The 19,876-nt window shown below is 35.6% G+C and overlaps 2 protein-coding genes across 2 annotated transcripts; one reads left to right on the top strand and one right to left on the bottom strand.

Annotated features, from left to right (window-relative positions):
• The first annotated feature begins 13,328 nt into the window (after positions 1 to 13,328).
• Positions 13,329 to 16,632, top strand: LOC117793895 (poly(ADP-ribose) glycohydrolase). Its single transcript, XM_034634335.1, has 3 exons — positions 13,329 to 13,593; positions 13,662 to 14,337; positions 14,396 to 16,632. The coding sequence occupies exons 1-3, from the start codon at positions 13,473 to 13,475 to the stop codon at positions 15,762 to 15,764; spliced, it is 2,166 nt and encodes a 721-aa protein (XP_034490226.1). The 5' UTR covers positions 13,329 to 13,472; the 3' UTR covers positions 15,765 to 16,632.
• Positions 16,633 to 16,924: 292 nt separating this feature from the next.
• On the bottom strand, positions 16,925 to 19,039 carry LOC117793357 (probable insulin-like peptide 7). The gene is made up of 3 exons (XM_034633662.1): positions 18,872 to 19,039; positions 17,667 to 17,833; positions 16,925 to 17,246 (listed from the first exon to the last, which is right to left on the bottom strand). Exons 1-3 carry the CDS (start codon positions 19,018 to 19,020, stop codon positions 17,065 to 17,067), a joined length of 498 nt encoding a protein of 165 aa, XP_034489553.1. The 5' UTR covers positions 19,021 to 19,039; the 3' UTR covers positions 16,925 to 17,064.
• Between the last annotated feature and the right edge of the window lie 837 nt (positions 19,040 to 19,876).

Consider the following 19,876-nt stretch of genomic DNA (forward strand, 5'->3'; position numbering starts at 1 on the left):
TATGTACATATGTATTAAGAAAAATAAATGAATTTATTTTGTTGAAAAGCTCTGTTTAGCATTTGCCACATGCCCTGCCAAACAGTGTACTCGATTATTGTACACGTAGCTTAAGTAACTTAATGCTCGCTCTCGCTCGCTGGCTTGCTCTCTTTGCACAATTACTCACGCACACAAGTGAGAGGCGCTCGGTTGAACACAAACAAATGCAGTCATGTGAATGCATTTATGACCTACAATAATAAAGAGACGAGCAAGGCGTGCAAGCGAGATGGCCATACACAAGGCAAGACACCCACACAGATGAAGGAAAACAAAGGCAGCGCAAAGAAAGAGAGAACATTTTAAATGTTCGTAAGCAACGCCTTATTTATTTATTTTTCGTTATATTTTGTGCTTCTTTGAAAATCACGCGACACAAATTGTACGGGCTTAAACTTGTTTACAACACCAAGAAATGCGTGAGAGTGGGGGTGTACATATGTATGTATGTATATAAATATATGTATTTGTGTGTTTGCATATGTGTACATTCATATGTATGCATGTGTGTCAGGGTGTGTTGCCGTTAGCTGTGCGAATGCAATTGCTGGTAATGAGAAACGTAAACGTCTGCTCTCTCACTCTCTATCGCTCTCTTTGCTGGCTGCCAAAACAAAACATGACAAAGCTGCTCAGTGCTCACTTTCATTTGTAGTGGTATGCAAAACTTGTTTTTGTCTATGCACGCTCTCCGCTCATGCTTACGCTCGCCCACTCTCCCACTCTCTTTCACTCTAGCGCGCTCTGTCATAACAAAGCTCACGTGTCAGTTTCTCAGGCATTTGGGAAACTAGCAGCCGGTTTTTTGTATTTTTTTTCTTTTTTTCTTTTGTAACTTGCTGCTCTGCCATGCTCTCACACTCTCGCTCTCTCTCTGTGGCTCTTTGTTTGTGGGGCTGACGTGTTTACTGGTTTTGGTTTTGTCTTTGTCTTTGTGCTTTGTTTTTGCTACTCGACGCGCACGTTGCTTTGTTATTGTTGTCGCTGATGTCAGATACACACAGACACTTACACTCACACACACACAGTGGATGGCACACACACACACATGCCATGTGCGAGGTACACACAAATACACCTATATACATATGTATGTATGTATATCTGTGATGATGGAATACTAGGCAATGGCAAATGTGCAATGTGTGAAACGAGATTGGAAAAGCTAGCGATAAAAAGCAGTCAAAAATTGTATAATAAAACACAAAATCATAAACTGCAATCAAAAAATTGTTTTTATATATGTACAAGGGAAAGTTTTTTGACAAAATCTAAAATTTACAAGTTTTCTTTTGGAGAAAATGTATGTATGTATGTACATGTATATTTTTTATTTTGTGAATTTTTATTTTTTTTCTTATTTAATTATTCTTGACAATGACTTGACTTATTCTTAGAACAAGTTAAAAAAATATAACTAGTTTTATTTGAATTTATGTATGCACATATTTTTTTAAAAATAAAAAACAAACAATTTTTATTTTGTCAAAACACTTTCTTGTCGACCTGTATGTATGTATGAATGCACATATCTACGTTTATACCAAAATTAGCTTCCAGCCACGCCCAGCCGCCCCATTATACAATTAAAGATAATTCGGTCAAAAAATAGCTTTTGTTGTTGTTGCTGTTGTTTTTAAGTTGACTTCTTTTTGTGCTGTTTGTTTGCTATGACGCAAATGCAAAAATGCAACAAAAAATAACTGACAAGTGCTCTATTCGAGTGTAGTCGACTATTAAATACCCTGTAAAACAAGGCTAAAGAGCAATTCGTACTCATAGATACACAGATACATATATTTGTACATCCACAAGTCAAAGCACATCCAAGTTGCTACAAACAATATCAACAGTTTGTTATACCTTCTTCACAAATTCACAGGGTATTAAAAGCAAACAGCTGAAAATGATTATTATGTCTGTTGGGCTTGTCAGAACTTAAGAAAACTAAATATAAATAAAATTGTCATTAAAATGTTAATATGAATATGTCGCTTGTGGTATTTTCCCCAATGGGAAATTTTCATGCCTGCATTTATGAAATATGCGAAATTTATGAGAAAACGTTGACATTGAAAATATACTTATGACAATTATAAATGTTGTTTTTTACCCATTTATTTTCTTTCATGTATTAACAATCGTGTGAAAAATATATTTTCTATTTCAGATCAAACCAGACTTTATGTCTTCTATTTAGAAATGTTGGTTTATGACAAACAACATTTAACAGTTCATTAAAAAGCTTTTGAGCTGAGAATGCCGCATTTTTCCCGTTAGTTCCAGAAATTTTAGCTTTCATCCAGTTTTTAAAAATACCAGATAAGGGGAATTTCAGAATATTTTAAAATTATTCTTTCGTTTAAACCTGAAAATTTACGGCTTTTTATAACATAACTCAAAAATACTTAGCTTAGAAACTTTTGACATTTTTCATTTGATTTTAAACAATACAATTTATCACTGCGATTGTTTTGTTTTTTTCATTGTTTTTTATAATTCTCTCACGAATGAGTAACGCTTTGGAACTCGTCATTTCCGACCACATAATTAACATTTATATATTTATACGTTTATGTATGATTATTTAATAATAATATTTAATAATTTTGTACGAAATTTGTTTATTCAAACTTAAGAATGGTTAGTTTTCTAGTAAACAGATTTTAGTTATGTTTTAAGTAGTGTTATTTGATGATGTAACCCGTCTCCCATTGTTATATGGCCATTAAAATGAATTCAAAGCAATTCTGATGCAACACAGCATTTTTCCACAAAAATGACCTCGACCCTCTTTTTCCACCCGCGGGTGGTAAATTCGCCAAAGAACCATTATATTATCAGTTGTGTCGAGCTATAAAAAACAATTTGAAACCAGATAATAAAATTGAAGAGGGTTTTCTAGAATCTGTATGCCGATTATGGTTTTACTTTTCACATAGAGGACTTTCGGATACCAATTTTACTTTCCTCCGTAAAACACCTAGTCGGCACTTTCCACCGCAAAGCCAAAAAATTTTCTGACCAAGTGTCATTTTATTTGATTTACATTTTTGTTTTCTAATTTGTGTAACCCTGTTTAGATGAACCACAAATTTATTTCTACATTCATTCATTATTTTCCCTTCGTGGTGGTGAAATTTTCCCGATTCAATGGCCGCTTACCTCATAATTGGAAAGTAGTATGGATAATTCAGTTTCCCTGTTTGTGGTTTCTGGTTAATCTTGTGCGTGGAGAGTCAGTCAATCAGTCAGATAATCAGTCATTCAATCAATTAGTTAGTTGGTTAATCAATCAGTTAGTTAGCCAGTTAGCCAGTAGTCAATCCATCAGTAAGTAATTTAATCAATCAGTAAGTCAATCAATCAATTAATCAACCAATCAATTAGTCAGTCATTAAACTAATGAGTCAATCAATATTTAAGTCAGTCAATCAACCAGTAAACCAGTCAATCAGTAAGTGAATCAATCAGTTAGTCGCTCAATCAATCACTTAGTCATTCAATAGGTCCATCCATCAGTAAGTTAGTCAATCAATCAGTAAGCCAATCAATCAGTTAATCAAACAATCAAACATTCTGTCATTTCATAAGTGAATCAATCAACAAGTAAGTCAGTAAATCAATCAGTAAGCCAATCAATCAATTAATCAACCGATCAACAAGTCAGTCATTAAACTACTGAGTCAATCAATATTTAAGTCCGTCAATCAACCAGTAAGCCAGTCAATCAGCAAATGCATCAATCAGTTAGTCGCTTAATCAATCAATAAGTCATTTAATAGGTCAATCCATCAGTAAGTTAGTCAATCAATCAGTAAGCCAATCAATCAGTTAATCAATCAACTAATTATTCTGTCATTAAATAAGTGAGTCAATCAACAAGTAAGTCAGACAATCAACCAGTAAGCCATTCAATCAGTTAATCAATCAATCACACAAATTTTCTTTTAAAAAATGCAAAATTAGCAGCAGTAAAAATAATTTAAACAATTTATATATATGTAACATCTGTTTAGGTCTAAATTTTCAAAAAAAAAAAACTTTGCGCTGAACGAAATGGAATTAAATTTTTAAAATTTAAATGGTTACCTTAAATATGCAGAGAGAAACACATTGTACTATAAATTATTCAGTTGAAGTTTTGTAATTAAAATGACATTGTATACCGCTCCGTTTCCTTTGCTTTCATTTTCTTTTCTTGCACCTGGCTTTTGGCACCTGCTTTACATTTACTTGTTCGCTTATCGCTGTTTGACATGATTCCGAGGCATTGATAAGTATTTGTTGCGGTTTCCCTTTTGAATTGCACATTTGTTTGCCTTTGAATTTCATCATCACATGCCGTTAGAATTGAGAGACGACGCGTCGCAGTCGCTTTCGACGCCGACGCCGACCCTGACCGAGCCTGTGTATTACACATCATCAACAGCGTGTCGCTGTGGACGGGGGGGATTAGTCAGTCAGGCCCCAGTAACAGTAACAGTCACAGTCACAGTTACAGTCACAGACAAAATGGCACTTGTTTGTTGTGTCTTAAGGTGTGTTTCGTTCAGTGTTTTGTTGTTGTTGTTGTTGTTGCTGTTGTTGTGTCTAACTAGCGCACTGATAAGCTCACCACCGGCAGCTGACTAACGTTAAACACACGCTCTCTCCCCTATTTTACCGCTTTCCTAATAAAATGCTCGATTTATGTTCCAGCAAGGTCGCCCACATACGAAAAATGGCGCCCAACTACCGGCGACCGAACAGACAAAAATTTATCCAATTGCAAATTGCATTGAGCCAACGGCATTTAAAGGTCGTACAATGACTTTACACAGCAACAACGACAACAACAACAACAGACACAAAAACAATAACAATGCAAGGCAACAACTGCATGCTCGCTCACTGTTTGTAAGCTTAAAAGCTACTGCTCTCACTCTCTCTCTCTCTCGCTCTCTCTCTCTCTGTCGCGTTTAAGCTTTTGCTGCAGGCAAATGCATTAAAAGAGTACACTTGCTATGGAGGGACTGCTCTGCTCTATACTGCAAAAAAAAGACCAACATAAAAACTTCGCTCGCGGTGCTACAGTCGAGCATACTCGACTTTCGGAGACCCCGTACTTACTATAAAAAAAAAGAAAAACTGCTAAAAATTCAAAAAGTTTTCCATACTGAGACTTGATTTTCGCCTGATCGGTCCTATGACAGCTATATGATATAGTGGTCCGATTTGAACCAACTTCTGTCAGAATATGTAAAACCAAGTTATATGCATATCCTATCAGTTTGGTTGAGAGATCTCTTAAAACCAAAAAGTTTTTCATACTAAAACTAAATTTTCGATCGATTGTGTTCCGATCCAAAAAAAAAGAAACAAACTTCGTCTGCCTTGGTCTGGAATCTATATACTAAGTTTGGTGTCACTAGCTTTTAAATTGTTCTTATAACTTGTATATGACATGTTCTTGGTCGATATGTGGGCGATAAATGGGGCCGAGTTTTGAAACAAACTTGATCTGCTTGCAATATAGAGAAACCTACGTACCAAGTTTGGTGTTTCTAGGTTTTATAATCTCTGAGATCTAGGCGCTCATACAGACGGACGGACAGACGGACATTGCTATATCGACTCGGCTATTGATGCTGATCAAGAATATATATACTTTATAGGGTCTGCCACGCATCCTTCTGCCTGTTACGCACATATTTGTTAAAACAAACCCAATAGACCCCTGTACTTTTTTAAGGATAAATATATGAAGGGAATATTAATAAAAAATATATATAAATTAAACAACAGTTAAAAGATTTATTCTTATTATTATATTTGTGCTTTTGAAAATATTTATAAGAATTTCCGATCTTAAATTAATAATAACCAGGGAATAACACCGAAACCGGTACCGGAACCGTTAACCGAAACTAACCGTTTCATTTTAAGTACCGAAACTGAAACCATAACCGGATGAAAATTCTCTGTCAAAAACCGATTACAGAAACGTTTCTACCGGTACGGTTGTGATAAAGTTGCTAGGTCAAAGAGTTGTCCAACTTCAAACTGTCATAGCTTGATCAAAACTGAACCGATTTTCAAGCTGAATGTCATTTTGATAATGATTTGGCCTTTTATTCATTTTGCTTTTAAATATTTTTAAATTTGTTCAAAAAATTTTTATCGCAAGGTCTGCCAATTTCGATGTAGTATTTTAAAATGTTTCAAAATTGATTTGTTGTACCGTTACTGTACTGTACCGGTACTGATACCGGAAACGAAAGAAAAGAACTAAAATTGAACCTCGAAATTTTCGATCTTTCTGCTAGGAAATAGGCAACTATTAATTAATGATGAAAATCAACACGTTTATTAGGGGAATACCAGAATTCAATTACTGATTATGAAACTTGGTAGGAGCTGATAACGATTAAACCCTTAGTAGATCAAGTTTATATTAAAATTTATAATTTATTGCTCAAAGCTTAATTGACAACTTTTTAAGTAAGGAGTTAAATGGATTTGTTTGGGAAACTTGACAGTCCTAAAAAACTTCATATATAGTAATAAGAATGTTCTCATGCTGATGATAGTTATTCAGTTTGTTGCTCTGATTTGATTTGTGTTCCTCAAATTTTAACTGGTTTTTTCTGAATTTCGAATATCATAAAATTATTAACGATCACATTATATCACGCGATAATACAATGTAAAGTTTATCGAAAGTGTGATGTGTTTGTGGCGCCATCTGTTGTCAGTTGCTGTTTTGATGGGATTATTGATCACTTTCGCTTTAAGCTGTCACGCCTCCCACAAAACTGACGCCCCCGTTGAACTTAAACAATAACAACAACAATTTGCAAAGAGCGTGTACGGCCAAAAACAATAACAGACACAACAACAACGACAATTTGTTTGTATTATTTATTTAATTTGCTGCGTTTTTTTTTTTAAATTGTATTTATTTTTATTTTTAGATTGCTCCGCATGTATTTTGTTAATTGTTTTTACAAATTTATTGGGGTTAAGGCCTTCTTGACTTGCCACCGATGTTGTTGTTATTGTTTTCGTTGTTTTTGCATATTTATTTTCATTTGTTCAAAGCGCCGATATTATTCATACGCATACATCTGCACATGCATACATACATACATGCATACACAAGCACATGTATTTTATTTTTTATTTTTTTGGCGCTTTATTTTGAAAACGTGCGAATTGCGAAGCGATTTCTCTTTTTTTCAACTTTTTCATAAATTTTCGCTTGTTTTTGTTTTCATTTGCACTTTTTTTTTTACATTTTTTTGTATTTTTTTTATCATGTATTATGATTGTTATTGTTGTTGTCACTTTTGCTCAAAGCGACATTTTTGCGGGGGCGTTTAACAATTTTTTGAATAAAGCAAGAAAGTAAAATGATATTTAAGAGAAGGATAAGTTTATACCCTTCCTGATTTACTTAAACTATCTGCAAAAATAGCATAATAGAATATGAAGTTTTACGATTGATCTTGATCAGAATACTTCATTGTCTGCTGTCATAAAAAAATAAAGACCTATACCAAATTTTACAACCATATATTTAAATTGTTAGAGTAGCGTCCTTAAAAAAAACGTTTTCCAAATTAAATATAGAAAATATCGAATCTATGACAACTATATGATAGAACTCGATCTTCATACAATTCTGTCTTTTATTGTGTTACATGAAATAAATGTAGTGCCCTATTATAGAGTAATAAAACCAATTTTTTATAAGCCTATGTAAGTAATTGAGTGTCTGGCAGTTTCCATTATATCAAAAAAATATAAATACAATTTTCATTTCACTGAAAGTCAAATTGTACATTGCTATATAGACGTAGCTATATATAGCACTCGTTGAAATGCAATCAAGTCACAAATATACAAACATATAAACGATGATATACTTGTACTAAAAACTCTGACTACACTGATAAAGTTGCTTTTTTTTTATCATGTTTACAAGTATCGGCCTTGGTAACATGAAAAATGTAGGTAACGCTGTAACTGTTTGTTCTCCATTTACTTATACTGTGATTATCTGAATTATCTGCTATATTATCGATTATAATGAAACAACTATAACATTCAAACATTTTTTTAACCTCGTTAAATTTATAAAAATTCGATTTCTTTTAGGTTAAAATTTCTGACTTCAATTACAATCTTTTTTTTAAGATATAAAATCATAGGACATGATTTTTTTTTTTATAGATTTGTTAAATTTTAACTGAATCTAATATTAAGTTCTAAACATTTAATATCAACACATCTGTTAGTTGGTTAAGTTAAGACTTTAACTAAACCTTAAAAGAAAATGCATTTGAATAGAAAATCAATTTGAAAGTTTGGGATATATATACATAATTCGTTATCATGAATCATAACATTTTTTATGTAATAGAATTTGAAGTCTTTTACATTAAATGCACTTACAGATGCAAGTAAACATGTACATATGTATTAATGTAGGTATATGGATGTACATATTGTTTATATACATACATATGTCTATATTAGAATTTCATCAACAATTTGTGATTTTTTTTTTTTTAATTTGTATTTTTCGGGCAACAAACAAAAATAAAGAAATTTTTGGTTTTGTCCGCGTCTTTATTGCTGTTTGTTGACTTGTCATCGCCAACGTTGACGCTGACGTTGGCATCGCCGTCGACGTCAACGTCGTCTTTAGGTGTAGCTATAGAATAGAATTTTCAAGGTCACGAGCGCATGCGAAAAATAAGGAAAGGGGAGGCAAACAATACATATGTACATATGTATGTACAGAGACCCAAAGATATCAGCAAATGTATGTTTGTACATATGTATGTATGTACATATATGCATAAATCTATCAATCTATACATGCGTGCATAAATTGTGTGTGCATGTATGTATGTACATATGTATTTATGTATGAACGGCAGTTGAGTAACAACAACAAAAGCAATTGCTGCCGTTGGGTTGAGCGACCCGCCTAGCAACACGTGGTCAGCCACGCCCCTGGCCAATCGCTCAATGCCCCCCTTTTGATGCCTTCTCATATACGCACACGCACACACATACAGCCAGTTTGCATCTATTTATAGACGCAGCAACGTATGCCCGTAAGTGCAAGTACTTAGGAGTACTGTGTGTGTGTGTGTGTGTTGTGTGCATTGCTTCATGCTCCACGCCCACCCGCCATTTCGCTCTGTTTAAATTCGCCGTCGCTCTCAATATTCCAATTTGCCGCTCTGCAGTCGCTGAGCAAAGACAAACGCAAAGTGCAAACAATGCAAAAGGCAAAAACAATTTTCACTTGATTTCGATTATCGCACCCCCCTTTGTTTTGTTGTTGTTGTTGTTCTTCTTCTCTTTACCCTTACAAAGAGTATTATAATTTTGTCATATAGCTAGTATAGAGCCGATCGGTGAAAAATTGATTTATAGCATAAACATTTTTTTTATCTTTTAAAAAATATGAACAAATCTGAATCGATCGACTATATCATATAGATAACATAGAAACGTTCGGTCAAAAATCAATCTATGAAAAACTTTTTTTAGTTTTGCGAAATCTACAGCTTTCTTACACTTTTTCTATTACGTATTGTTTTTTAAATCCAGAACAAATTTGGCTAAAATTTAAGTACGATATCATATAGCACGGTAGATAGGTTATCAAACTTAAGTATGAACAATATTTATGTTTCTTAAAATATCACTACCAATATAAATCTTATCCTATTCTATAGGCTGTCGTAGTAACGATCGGTTGAAAATTTAATAGTGGACTCTGTAAGGGTATCAAATCTTCGTGGTTCCATAGATAACCCTTTTTTCTTGTTATTTTCATTATTCTGGTTTTCTGTTTGTTGCTGCGACGCAGCGCAGGCATACAAAAACAAATGCAAAAACAAATACAAATACAAAAACAAATACAATAACAACAACGAGAAATTGGCAACGTGCGCCAAGTCGCATTTCATTTATCGCTTTGTTGTTGATGGCTTTGTATTTGCATATACTCAATTGAAAGTCAAAGTATAAAAAAAAAGACAAAACTAAAAGTTTTGAAATGAAATGAAAAGAAAGAAAGAAAAAAAGAAAGAACAAATCGAATCAGTTTTGTAAACAAATTTTGCTTTGGGAAACGCACCAGAAACTTCTGTTTGTGTATGTACATATTATGTATGTGGATGCACAGGGTGTTCAAGGGCAATGGGTGTTACGAAACTAATTTAGATCAAATTAAATGCAATTTACCTAATATTCTAGTTTTTCAAAGGTGAAAACTCAACTTTTGAATTTTTTTCAAAAATATCGATTATTATGAATCGAACTTCGCACAATCGGTTCGGGTTTTTGCGAAACAAAAAAGCCAAACATTTGAAATAATTTTGTATATTAAAAATTGGTTCGCCAACCGAACTTTAATCCTTCTCTATGTTTTTATCCAACGAACCGAATCTTTTCGAAAATTTGATTATTATTATAAAGTAATTTTATTAATAAGAGAAATTTTGTTATTATTTAAATTTTGCTTATCAAGTGACAAAAAAGAGGTTCTTATTAATATTCAAATTTTTGTTATTATCATAATTATGTACATATGCATATATTATTAATAAAATACTTGAAATTAAATTTAACGAAAATAAATACCCATGAAAATAATTATTCTTGGTTTGATATTTAAAAATATTTAAATTCCATATGTAAAAAATTCAATATGCCAATTTTCAATATGTACAGGGTATACATAAATATATATCTATCACTTTTCTGATATTTACTATTTTTCAAAATACTATTATAAAATTTCTAAGCAGTACATGACAAGTTCTACAAAAAAAAAAATAAACAAAACACAAACCGTTGAAAACAAAATCAATTTGATCATGTGATGAATGGAGAATTTAAACAAATTTCCATATTGTATGTTTTTCTGCACAAATAGAAGAACATAAGGAGCTAGCCAACGTAAAAAAAAAATAAAAAAAAAAGACAAGACAAAAACAAAACGCTTTTGATGCTGCCTGCAGTGGATGGCGTGACGTTGGCGTCGCTGTTGCAGCGCTGCGTTATTTGTGGCTGCGTTTTGTAGTTCATACTTGAGGTGACCTTGAAAAGTTTAGTAACATTTCGCATTCTATAATTTTGTGGGCAGCGCGCGCCGTGCGCCGTGTGTCTCCTTATGCTGCTGCTTATTGTTTTGTTGCTCTTTCACTGCTGTTGTCGTTTGTTTTTGGCACCTGATTGGACGCCTCTGTCGTCGCCGCTGCCAGCGTACCTGTTTGCAGCAGCGCAGCTGACGTAAATTCACATACAAACACAAACACACACACGCACACACACAGCTGCTCTCTCACAAAAGCTCATAGGCACAGGGTATCAGTGAGAACCGCACAATGCGTACAGTGTGCCAAGTAATTGTGTTGACAAAGAAAAAATTTCAAATATTTGTTTGTTTTTAAAATAGTTAGTTTCAATAAATCTTTTTTTTGGAATTATTGTTCTAAGACCCATAAATATGCACATAAAAAGGTCAAGTAAAGAACTTTTGTGTATAAAAAAAAACAGTATGTCAAGTAACTGTTTTGACAAAAAAGCTGCTCTCTCACAAAAGCTCATAGGCACAGGGTATCAGTGAGAACCGCACAATGCGTACAGTGTGCCAAGTAATTGTGTTGACAAAGAAAAAATTTCAAATATTTGTTTGTTTTTAAAATAGTTAGTTTCAATAAATCTTTTTTTTTGAATTATTGTTCTAAGACCCATAAATATGCACATAAAAAGGTCAAGTAAAGAACTTTTGTGTATAAAAAAAAACAGTATGTCAAGTAACTGTTTTGACAAAAAAAAATAAATATTCGAATACATTTCTTATTTAAAAAATATAAATTCCAATGGAACCCTTTATAATTAAAGAAAACCTTTTTTTTGTTTGCTTTACAAAACATTTGAATTTATTTTATTGTCAAAAGAATTACTTGACCAACTGTATGTGTATTTCTGGGTTATGGTCAAGGCGATTGTGGCGTAGATTTGAAGGCTACACATAAACATAAATGCATACATACATATGTACATATGTATGTATGTAGTACTCACGAGAAACTTAATTGAGTGAGGCGAGTGTAAAAATTTCAGTGATAATTTGTTGCTTTCTTTTGGTGTTTTCATTTGTTTACGCGTTGCCTGCCATGTGACGCGACACGAAGAGAACGCGAAAGAGTTTCACATAAAAAGCAACAACTAATAGGAACTGCGCAGCTGGCTTATAATGCGGCTGATTAGACAGCGATAAAGGTGTGTTGAACTCTGCGAAAATACTTAGCATGCAAATACATACATACATATTTACATACATACACATATTTATGCGTGTATGCTGGAGGAAGCAGCAAAAAATCAAAACAACTCAACATGATTTAAAACCGTAGTCGAAACCGTCACATTTAATCGGTGTTAACCGATTGAGGCCCAACCGAAACATTTTGTTTTACCAAAACCAAATTTATTCCAACCGAAAAACGTGTACATATAAGTATAATTTTGGTTCAATCAAGCATTATATTTTAATTTTAAATTTTAATATATCAAAATCATACCTGAGTTTTGAAACCGAAATATTCGAGTAACCGGTAACCGCTATAAAAACGATTTAAAAATATTTTTCATAGCTGATAAGCGAAATTCAAAATACAAACATAACCGAGTCTGAAACTGAAATCCATACTTGTTTCGGTTTGATACCTTAAAACTGTGTTTTTATTTCTCTATTTTATTTGATAAGAAACACTGACAATTAAATTAAAGTTTTCTAAATTTTTGAACATTATTTGCGGTTTCTCTGTGCTATCAGCACAATTATTTTAAGTAATGTTACAAAACTTGTCTTCACAATTTTGGCGCGTACAATTTTGAACTTACATGAAGTTGGCTGCACGCAGTTTTTGACTCACTTGAAGTTGGCTGCAGTCAACAGCTGTGCAGGGCTGTCATAACGATATAGTCGTAGTACACATAAAATGAGAAATTAAAACTTAAAAGCTTATTATTATTAGATTGCTCAGATACCTTTTATTTTGCATTTACGCGCTAATAGTGATGCGATTATTTGAGCATTTATTCGATTAAGGGTTGAATCGTTAAGTTAAATCGTGAATTGAGACAAAATAATCGATTTATGAGTATCATATGATTCATTGTGCCATCACTAAAAGCATATAAATAATTGTTATTGTGACACTTTTGCACAGTTCTAACTAAAATATTAATAGCAAAACTAAGCTGAATATATATTTAAAATAGCCAGGTTTCCAACTAATAGTAATTTTGAAATTTTTCTAGCAAACAAACTCTGAAAATAGATCTTGCTTGAAAATAGTTAAGTAGATAGGCAATAGTGGTTTTAGTCAACAAGGAACAGCGACAGCCAAATGGACAGTGATAACGAGAGTAGCATGGAGGTAGATGGAGTTAAGCATGACAACGTAGCCGGTAAACTGTCCCCGCCAGCAACTCAACAACAACAACAACCACAACGACAGCGCACAATTGGTAAGTCTGCAAAGTGAGAACAGTTTGTCATTTGTGTACAGATTAAAATGTTTATTTTGATGGAACAGATAGTGACAGTGATTCGGATGATCAGTGGCGTTGTCACTGGCGATGTCAGCCCCTTGAGGCGGTGCAACGCGGTCTGCAGCCCTTCGAGTTGGATCATCTGGGTCCGGTTGTGCCCAGTGGTCAGCATAAGGTGCTCCACCGGCATCCGATACGTGAGCCGGCTAATAAACCACCGCGTCCACATCGCGCCACACACAAGTGGGATGCGAAGCACGTGCGTCTGCCGTGTGCACCGGAGAGTAAATATCCCGTGGAGGCGGACGATGGCACATCGGACATTGAGTCACGTTGGAATATGATTGAACGTGCGTTGTTGCGTCCGATTAGCAATAGCAAACAATTGCAGGCGGCGATATTGTCATACAACAGCACATACAAGGGACAATGGGGATTTGGGGCACTGCACAAACTGTTTGACGAGGAGCTGGACGAGAGTGAGTCGCGTGTGTTCTTTGAGGATCTGTTGCCGCGGGTTACCCGCCTCGCTCTGCGTCTGCCGGAACTCATCCAGGCGCCAATTCCACTGCTCAAGCAGAATCACACATGTGCGCTGACCTTGAGCCAGGAGCAAGTGTCCTGTTTATTGGCCAACGCACTCCTCTGCACATTCCCCCGTCGCAATACACTCAAGCGAAAGTCCGAGTATAGCAGCTTCCCGGACATTAACTTTAATAGGTGAGTTAATCCCATTCGCATCCATGAGTTTAGGATTACATATTTGGCTTTTAAACAGGCTCTATCAGTCAAGTGGTCCGGCTGTGCTGGAGAAGCTCAAGTGCATATTCCATTATTTCCGGCGCGTGTGTCCGACGGAAAGAGACGCCTCCAATGTGCCGCCGGGTTGTGTGACCTTTGTGCGTCTCAGCGCCAAGCCGGAGAATCAAGTCAACTGGCATCTAAGCGGAGCAGCCTTGTCGAGCATCCCAATTCACATAAATGCGGGTGGAACGATTGAGGATCAGGGCATGGGATTGCTGCAGGTGGATTTTGCCAACATGTATCTGGGTGGCGGTGTACTCGGACACGGTTGTGTGCAGGAGGAGATACGCTTTGTTATTTGCCCGGAACTGCTTGTGTCCAAGCTCTTCACCGAGTGTCTGTCGCCAACGGAGGCCCTACTAATGGTGGGCTGTGAACGTTATAGCAATTACACGGGATACGCCAACACCTTTGTGTGGGAGGGCAATCACGAGGATCACACACCATATGACAGCTCACGGCGTCGTCGTACAGCCATTGTGGCCATTGATGCACTCAGTTTTGGCAAGACATCGAAGGCGCAACAGTATCGGGAGGATCTAATGTTGCGGGAGCTGGACAAGGCGTCCATTGGCTTCAAGCACTGGTTGTCGACACCGGCGCCGGGTGTCGCCACTGGCAACTGGGGCTGTGGTGCCTTTGGCGGTGATCCGTATTTGAAGGCGCTCATCCAAATGATGGTCTGTGCCCATCACGGTCGTCCCTTGGCCTATTTTACATTTGGCAATTGCCAGCTGCGTGACGATCTGCATGAGCTATGGCAACTGTTTCGGGCACATGGCACCACGGTGCAACAAATGTGGTCGGTGTTGCGGCGCTTCAAGAAGGACGGAGCCAACAAGTCGCTGTATCAATTTGTGCTCGAGGAGGTCAAGAAACTGCACAAGCCGACAGGCGACAAAACCAAAGAAGCACAGCTGACAACACCACAACCAGCTGCAACAACAGCAGCAACAGCAACAGCGACAACACAACACAGTCCAGATTTATTTGCCGATGATTCAAATGATTCATTGGCCAATGGAGCTTTAATATCGGATGACGATGATGATGAGGAGCAGGAGCAGGCAAATGCCATGATGTCCGCTGCCAGTCTTGAGAGCTGTGGCAGCAGCAGCAGCAACAGCACTAGCAATACTACAACAACAAATTTGACAACAGGTGCAACAAATTCACCGAAACGTCAATTGACATTGCTCGAGATGCTCGACCGGCATTATGACCAGGCTCATTCCAATGGCTCCAAGCGACAGCATCAGTCTTCCATATCGGAAAAGTGCCTCAAAACACGTAAAGATTGCAAGGATGGTGATGCCAGCAGCGGTAGCAATTGCCGTTATTAGCCATAAGTCAATAGCCACATAATATAAACTTGATAGTCTACCGATTTTCGCTATATATTGCCATCTCTGTCGCTTCTGTAACAATATGCTTCTAATTGGCGTAAAATACGTAATTGTTGTTGTCGATTTTAATGCCAAGCATAGAACAAGTTGATTTGTATTCAGATCGAGTATATCTCTATATCTCTCTCTATATATTTATATATACATAAATAGTTATATATACTTATATCTGTAGAAATGTAGTCGTAGCAATTGAATCATTCTCGAGTACTGATCAAGCAAAATATCAGTTAGCTGTAACTAATATTGTAATTACCTGTATATTAGCACATATATAAATATTTATAGTTATATGCGACATATGTACTTAGTTTGTTTTGTAGTAACAATATGCTGTATAAGCCCAAATTGTCATCCACTTATTGCTCGTATACAAAATCAATTGTTATTAACTTTAAGTTAATTGCCTGCTTTACACACTCGAGTCTTCTAGCCGTAATATGAACTGTTTGAATTTATTTCATTGAAATTAAACTATTTTTATTACAATCAAAACTTATTTATTTATAGTTTGTTAAGGTATCTGGGATACATAATCGAGTATCTGCATGTTTATACCGGATTGTTTATAGTCTAGAAATATTTGTTTTAGTTAATTGTTAACTCAATACATCATCTCCCATTTATTTGAGTACATTATTCATAAGCACTTTTAACCTAGTATAGAATGAAAATGTAATGGAATGTAATATCATAATTGATCAATGATCTGTTTATATGAAGTTTACCCATAAAATGGGTAACAAATCGGAATATCTAATAAATATGTTTATGTACCAAGTGTAAGGAGGCAACTCCGCTTTAACTGCCTTTAAGAATTTATTGTATGACTGTATGACTAACATAATCAGACGCAAGATTAATTAATTTATAAATTTAGAGTAGCTCCACAGTTCCAACAAAGCGATAATACCTCAATACAAACAATGTTAAATATTTATTTTATATTTATATTTTTAAGGGTTTTTTTTATTCATTTATATTGATATGATATTTCTTAGATTTTAATTTTTTTTAACTCTTATTTGCGATACCTGGTTCAGTTTTGATTTTCCGAGAATTTTACCCCAAATCTTGATAATAAAACGTAATCATTCTGTGGCATAAGACTTTATTCAGTTACCAATGTGATGCAACAAACAAACATACACACAAAAAAAAAGAACGATATAATTAGCATTAGATTTAGACATTATTATTAGGAGTTAACAACAACAGGAACATTAATTGAGGGATTTTAGTAATGATTGCGACGCTTGTTGGAGGGACAATACTCGGCGTACTCCTCCCAGGTGCAACCATTCTTGGTGCAACACTCGTTGGTTATGGAGGGTGCATCCGAGCGCCTGCTGCGGAGCAACATGTTGGCATAGTTCACATGCAACCAGGTCGATGCAGCTGCTCCAGATCCAGATCCAGCTATAAAACGAATAAAGAGAAACTCAGAATAAATACAGAATAGTTCCGAATTAAGCCCTGACAAAAAATGTGATAATTTTGTCGTGAAATGTATAACACAATAAGGGAGACGTGACAGACATAATCATATATATATATACATATATATTCTTGATGAAATCTAGAGAGCTAAGTCAATATTCGTCTGTTCCATATGCAAAAAAAGTCTTTCAGATTCGTTGAAAAAATCAAAATTAAATTTAAAAAAAATTCTGTTTGCTTTTGAGATATTTAAATTAATCTGTCCTATACAAGGTTTGGTTTAAATCGGACCATATATCTGCATTGTTATGTATTTAGTATTGTTTTTTACTTTTTTGAAAAAGATTGAAAACATCGGCCTACTAAATCCATTTATTAATCGGTCTTGCTATTACTTACGATTGTAGCTGCCCTTCAAAGGTATCTCATCGCCACCCCTCTTCCGATTGCGTCGTGTCAGCCTGTAGATGTCCTTCTCACAGGCCCAGTACAGTTGTCGCACCAATTTGTCCCGACAGCGTGAATGCCTTTCCCCATGCCAGACGTTTTCCCAGTCCGACTGAGAGCTGGAAGCATGGTTAATTAATAATTATTTATATTTCTTCAATTTTTTTGTATTGTAAGTAAATATTGTAAGCAAGGCTGCAAGCCGTTTCTGAACCGAACCTCGCCAAACCGGTTCGGTTGGGGTTTTTAAGCAATCCGAACCGGATCATGAACCGAACCTTTAATATTATAAACTCTGTGAATCCGAACCTGAACCGAACAAAATTCTTAAATAAAAGGTTCGGCTCTAAACGATTATTTACAATGTAAATTTTACATACATAACATATGTACTTTTTATTAGTGATGTAAAAATACATCGAAATATCGACAACTAAATTTTCGCTTAAGCGATTATCGAGTACTTTAACTCAACGATCTATCAGTTTCCATGAAAAAATCGACAACTTCCTGATTTCGAACCATCGAAATGAACCTTTTCCAAAATGGTGGTTTGCAGCCTTGATTGTAAGTATGTATAGGTATAAATATTTGTGAGTAACTCTTTTCAGAAAAAAAACACAGTCAAGTAATTGTTTTGTGACAGAAGAAAAACTTCATATACTTTTTTTTTGCAAAAAAAAAGAAATAAATTAAAAAAAATTAAATGCATTGAGCTTAATTATTTTTGAAAACAATAACCATTTATGTGAACATTCACATTTGTAAAAAAAATGTTAGATTTAATACAAAAATTGGTCTTTGGGTAGGAAATGAGCTTGTGGTATGAGTGAAAGCTAAATTAATTTTTTATCGGGGTTCGGCTTGTTTTCACAGCTTTAGATTGAGGAATGCGGAGATTTATTAGTTACAGAAAAAATTGTCTCAGATATGTTCTGTGAAAATTTCAGCCTTCTACATCTTATTGCTTGGGCTTTGTAGTGATCAGTCAGTGAGTCAGGACAAAGAGTTTTTTATAACTAGATTGCGTCAGTCGCAGTCTGAAAACTTATTATTCCAAATGGTGATCAATATGAAAATACATATACTCCACTTGGTAAACCTCTTTCGATGATACCGACTCATACTTTGGTTGCTTGCCGAATACACGTACTTACCGTTCGCGAAAGAGCAGCTCGAGGCCCTCCTCGGTGTGCTGCAGGGCATTCGGAGTCTGGATGAGCTGCAGTGCCAGGAGAAGAACAGCGCCGCGTAGAGTCCAGTTGCGAGGCCGAGCGGCTGCTGCTCCGATTAGGCTCAGGCTCATGGTTCCGACCTGACTTGAATCGAGATGAGTTCAGATGAGTTCAGTTGAGATGAGGGTCCTGTTCTGGCTAGTTTGCGGACTGGAGACTCGCTCGGCTCGATGGTCACCGGGCAACTGAGCAGTTTGCAGGCTGCGCTCGCCGGTTTTGAAATATAACCGAGTCGGCAAACAGGCGGCGGCGTCTCTGCATAATTAAATGAAATGCCGCCACTTGCTATATTTGAACTAATGAGGTGTGCAAAAAGGGGCGAGCAGAGAGATGACAGAGGGGGGAATTTCAATGTTACACCCACATATGGCCGTCGAGTTGGCGGCTAATGAAGAGCAACGGCAACAATTGTCCTCTTTGTGCTGACGCTTATTGCCTTGTTTATTTCTGGTTGCGCAAGCAAATTGGGCACTGCAAGTCCTGTGATCCTGCAATTTCTATACCTGCTGCCGCTCTCGCTGCGGTTGCTGCTCACCTGTTGACAAACAAACAACGTAAAATTGACAATATTACGATTATTTTCTGTTTGCATCGTAAAATTGCGCAGAGTTTCCAGTTCCCAGTTCCCAGTATCCAACTGTCCATTCTGTATCCACGTGCCATTTTTCCCAATGTCCAGCTCTTTCAAAGAACACATTTTTCCCTTCGCTATCTCCTTTGATATTTATTAACAAATTCGCATAAATTTAACACCTACAGTGCAACAAAATCTTCTAATTTCTGTTTTCTTTTGTCATTGCTCAATCAAGACTTTTTTCGATTTCTTTTCTCATACTTTTCTATACAAATTTCCCACAAATAATAAAGTTCTAATGTGTTTGAAGTACATATATTAATATTGATTTTGTCTGTCTACTTTCAACTTTA

The sequence above is a fragment of the Drosophila innubila genome, chromosome X (genome assembly GCF_004354385.1).
Source record: "Drosophila innubila isolate TH190305 chromosome X, UK_Dinn_1.0, whole genome shotgun sequence".
Taxonomy (NCBI): Eukaryota; Metazoa; Arthropoda; class Insecta; order Diptera; family Drosophilidae; genus Drosophila; species Drosophila innubila.

Coding starts and splice junctions, on each gene's coding strand:
- LOC117793895 (XM_034634335.1), top strand. CDS start 13,473: ATGGACAGTGATAACGAGAGTAGCATGGAGGTAGATGGAGTTAAGCAT. Junction 13,594..13,661: donor ACAACGACAGCGCACAATTG/GTAAGTCTGCAA, acceptor TTGATGGAACAG/ATAGTGACAGTGATTCGGAT. Junction 14,338..14,395: donor CCGGACATTAACTTTAATAG/GTGAGTTAATCC, acceptor GCTTTTAAACAG/GCTCTATCAGTCAAGTGGTC.
- LOC117793357 (XM_034633662.1), bottom strand. CDS start 19,020: ATGAGCCTGAGCCTAATCGGAGCAGCAGCCGCTCGGCCTCGCAACTGG. Junction 17,834..18,871: donor GAGCTGCTCTTTCGCGAACG/GTAAGTACGTGT, acceptor CCATGCTTCCAG/CTCTCAGTCGGACTGGGAAA. Junction 17,247..17,666: donor TTTGAAGGGCAGCTACAATC/GTAAGTAATAGC, acceptor TTCGTTTTATAG/CTGGATCTGGATCTGGAGCA.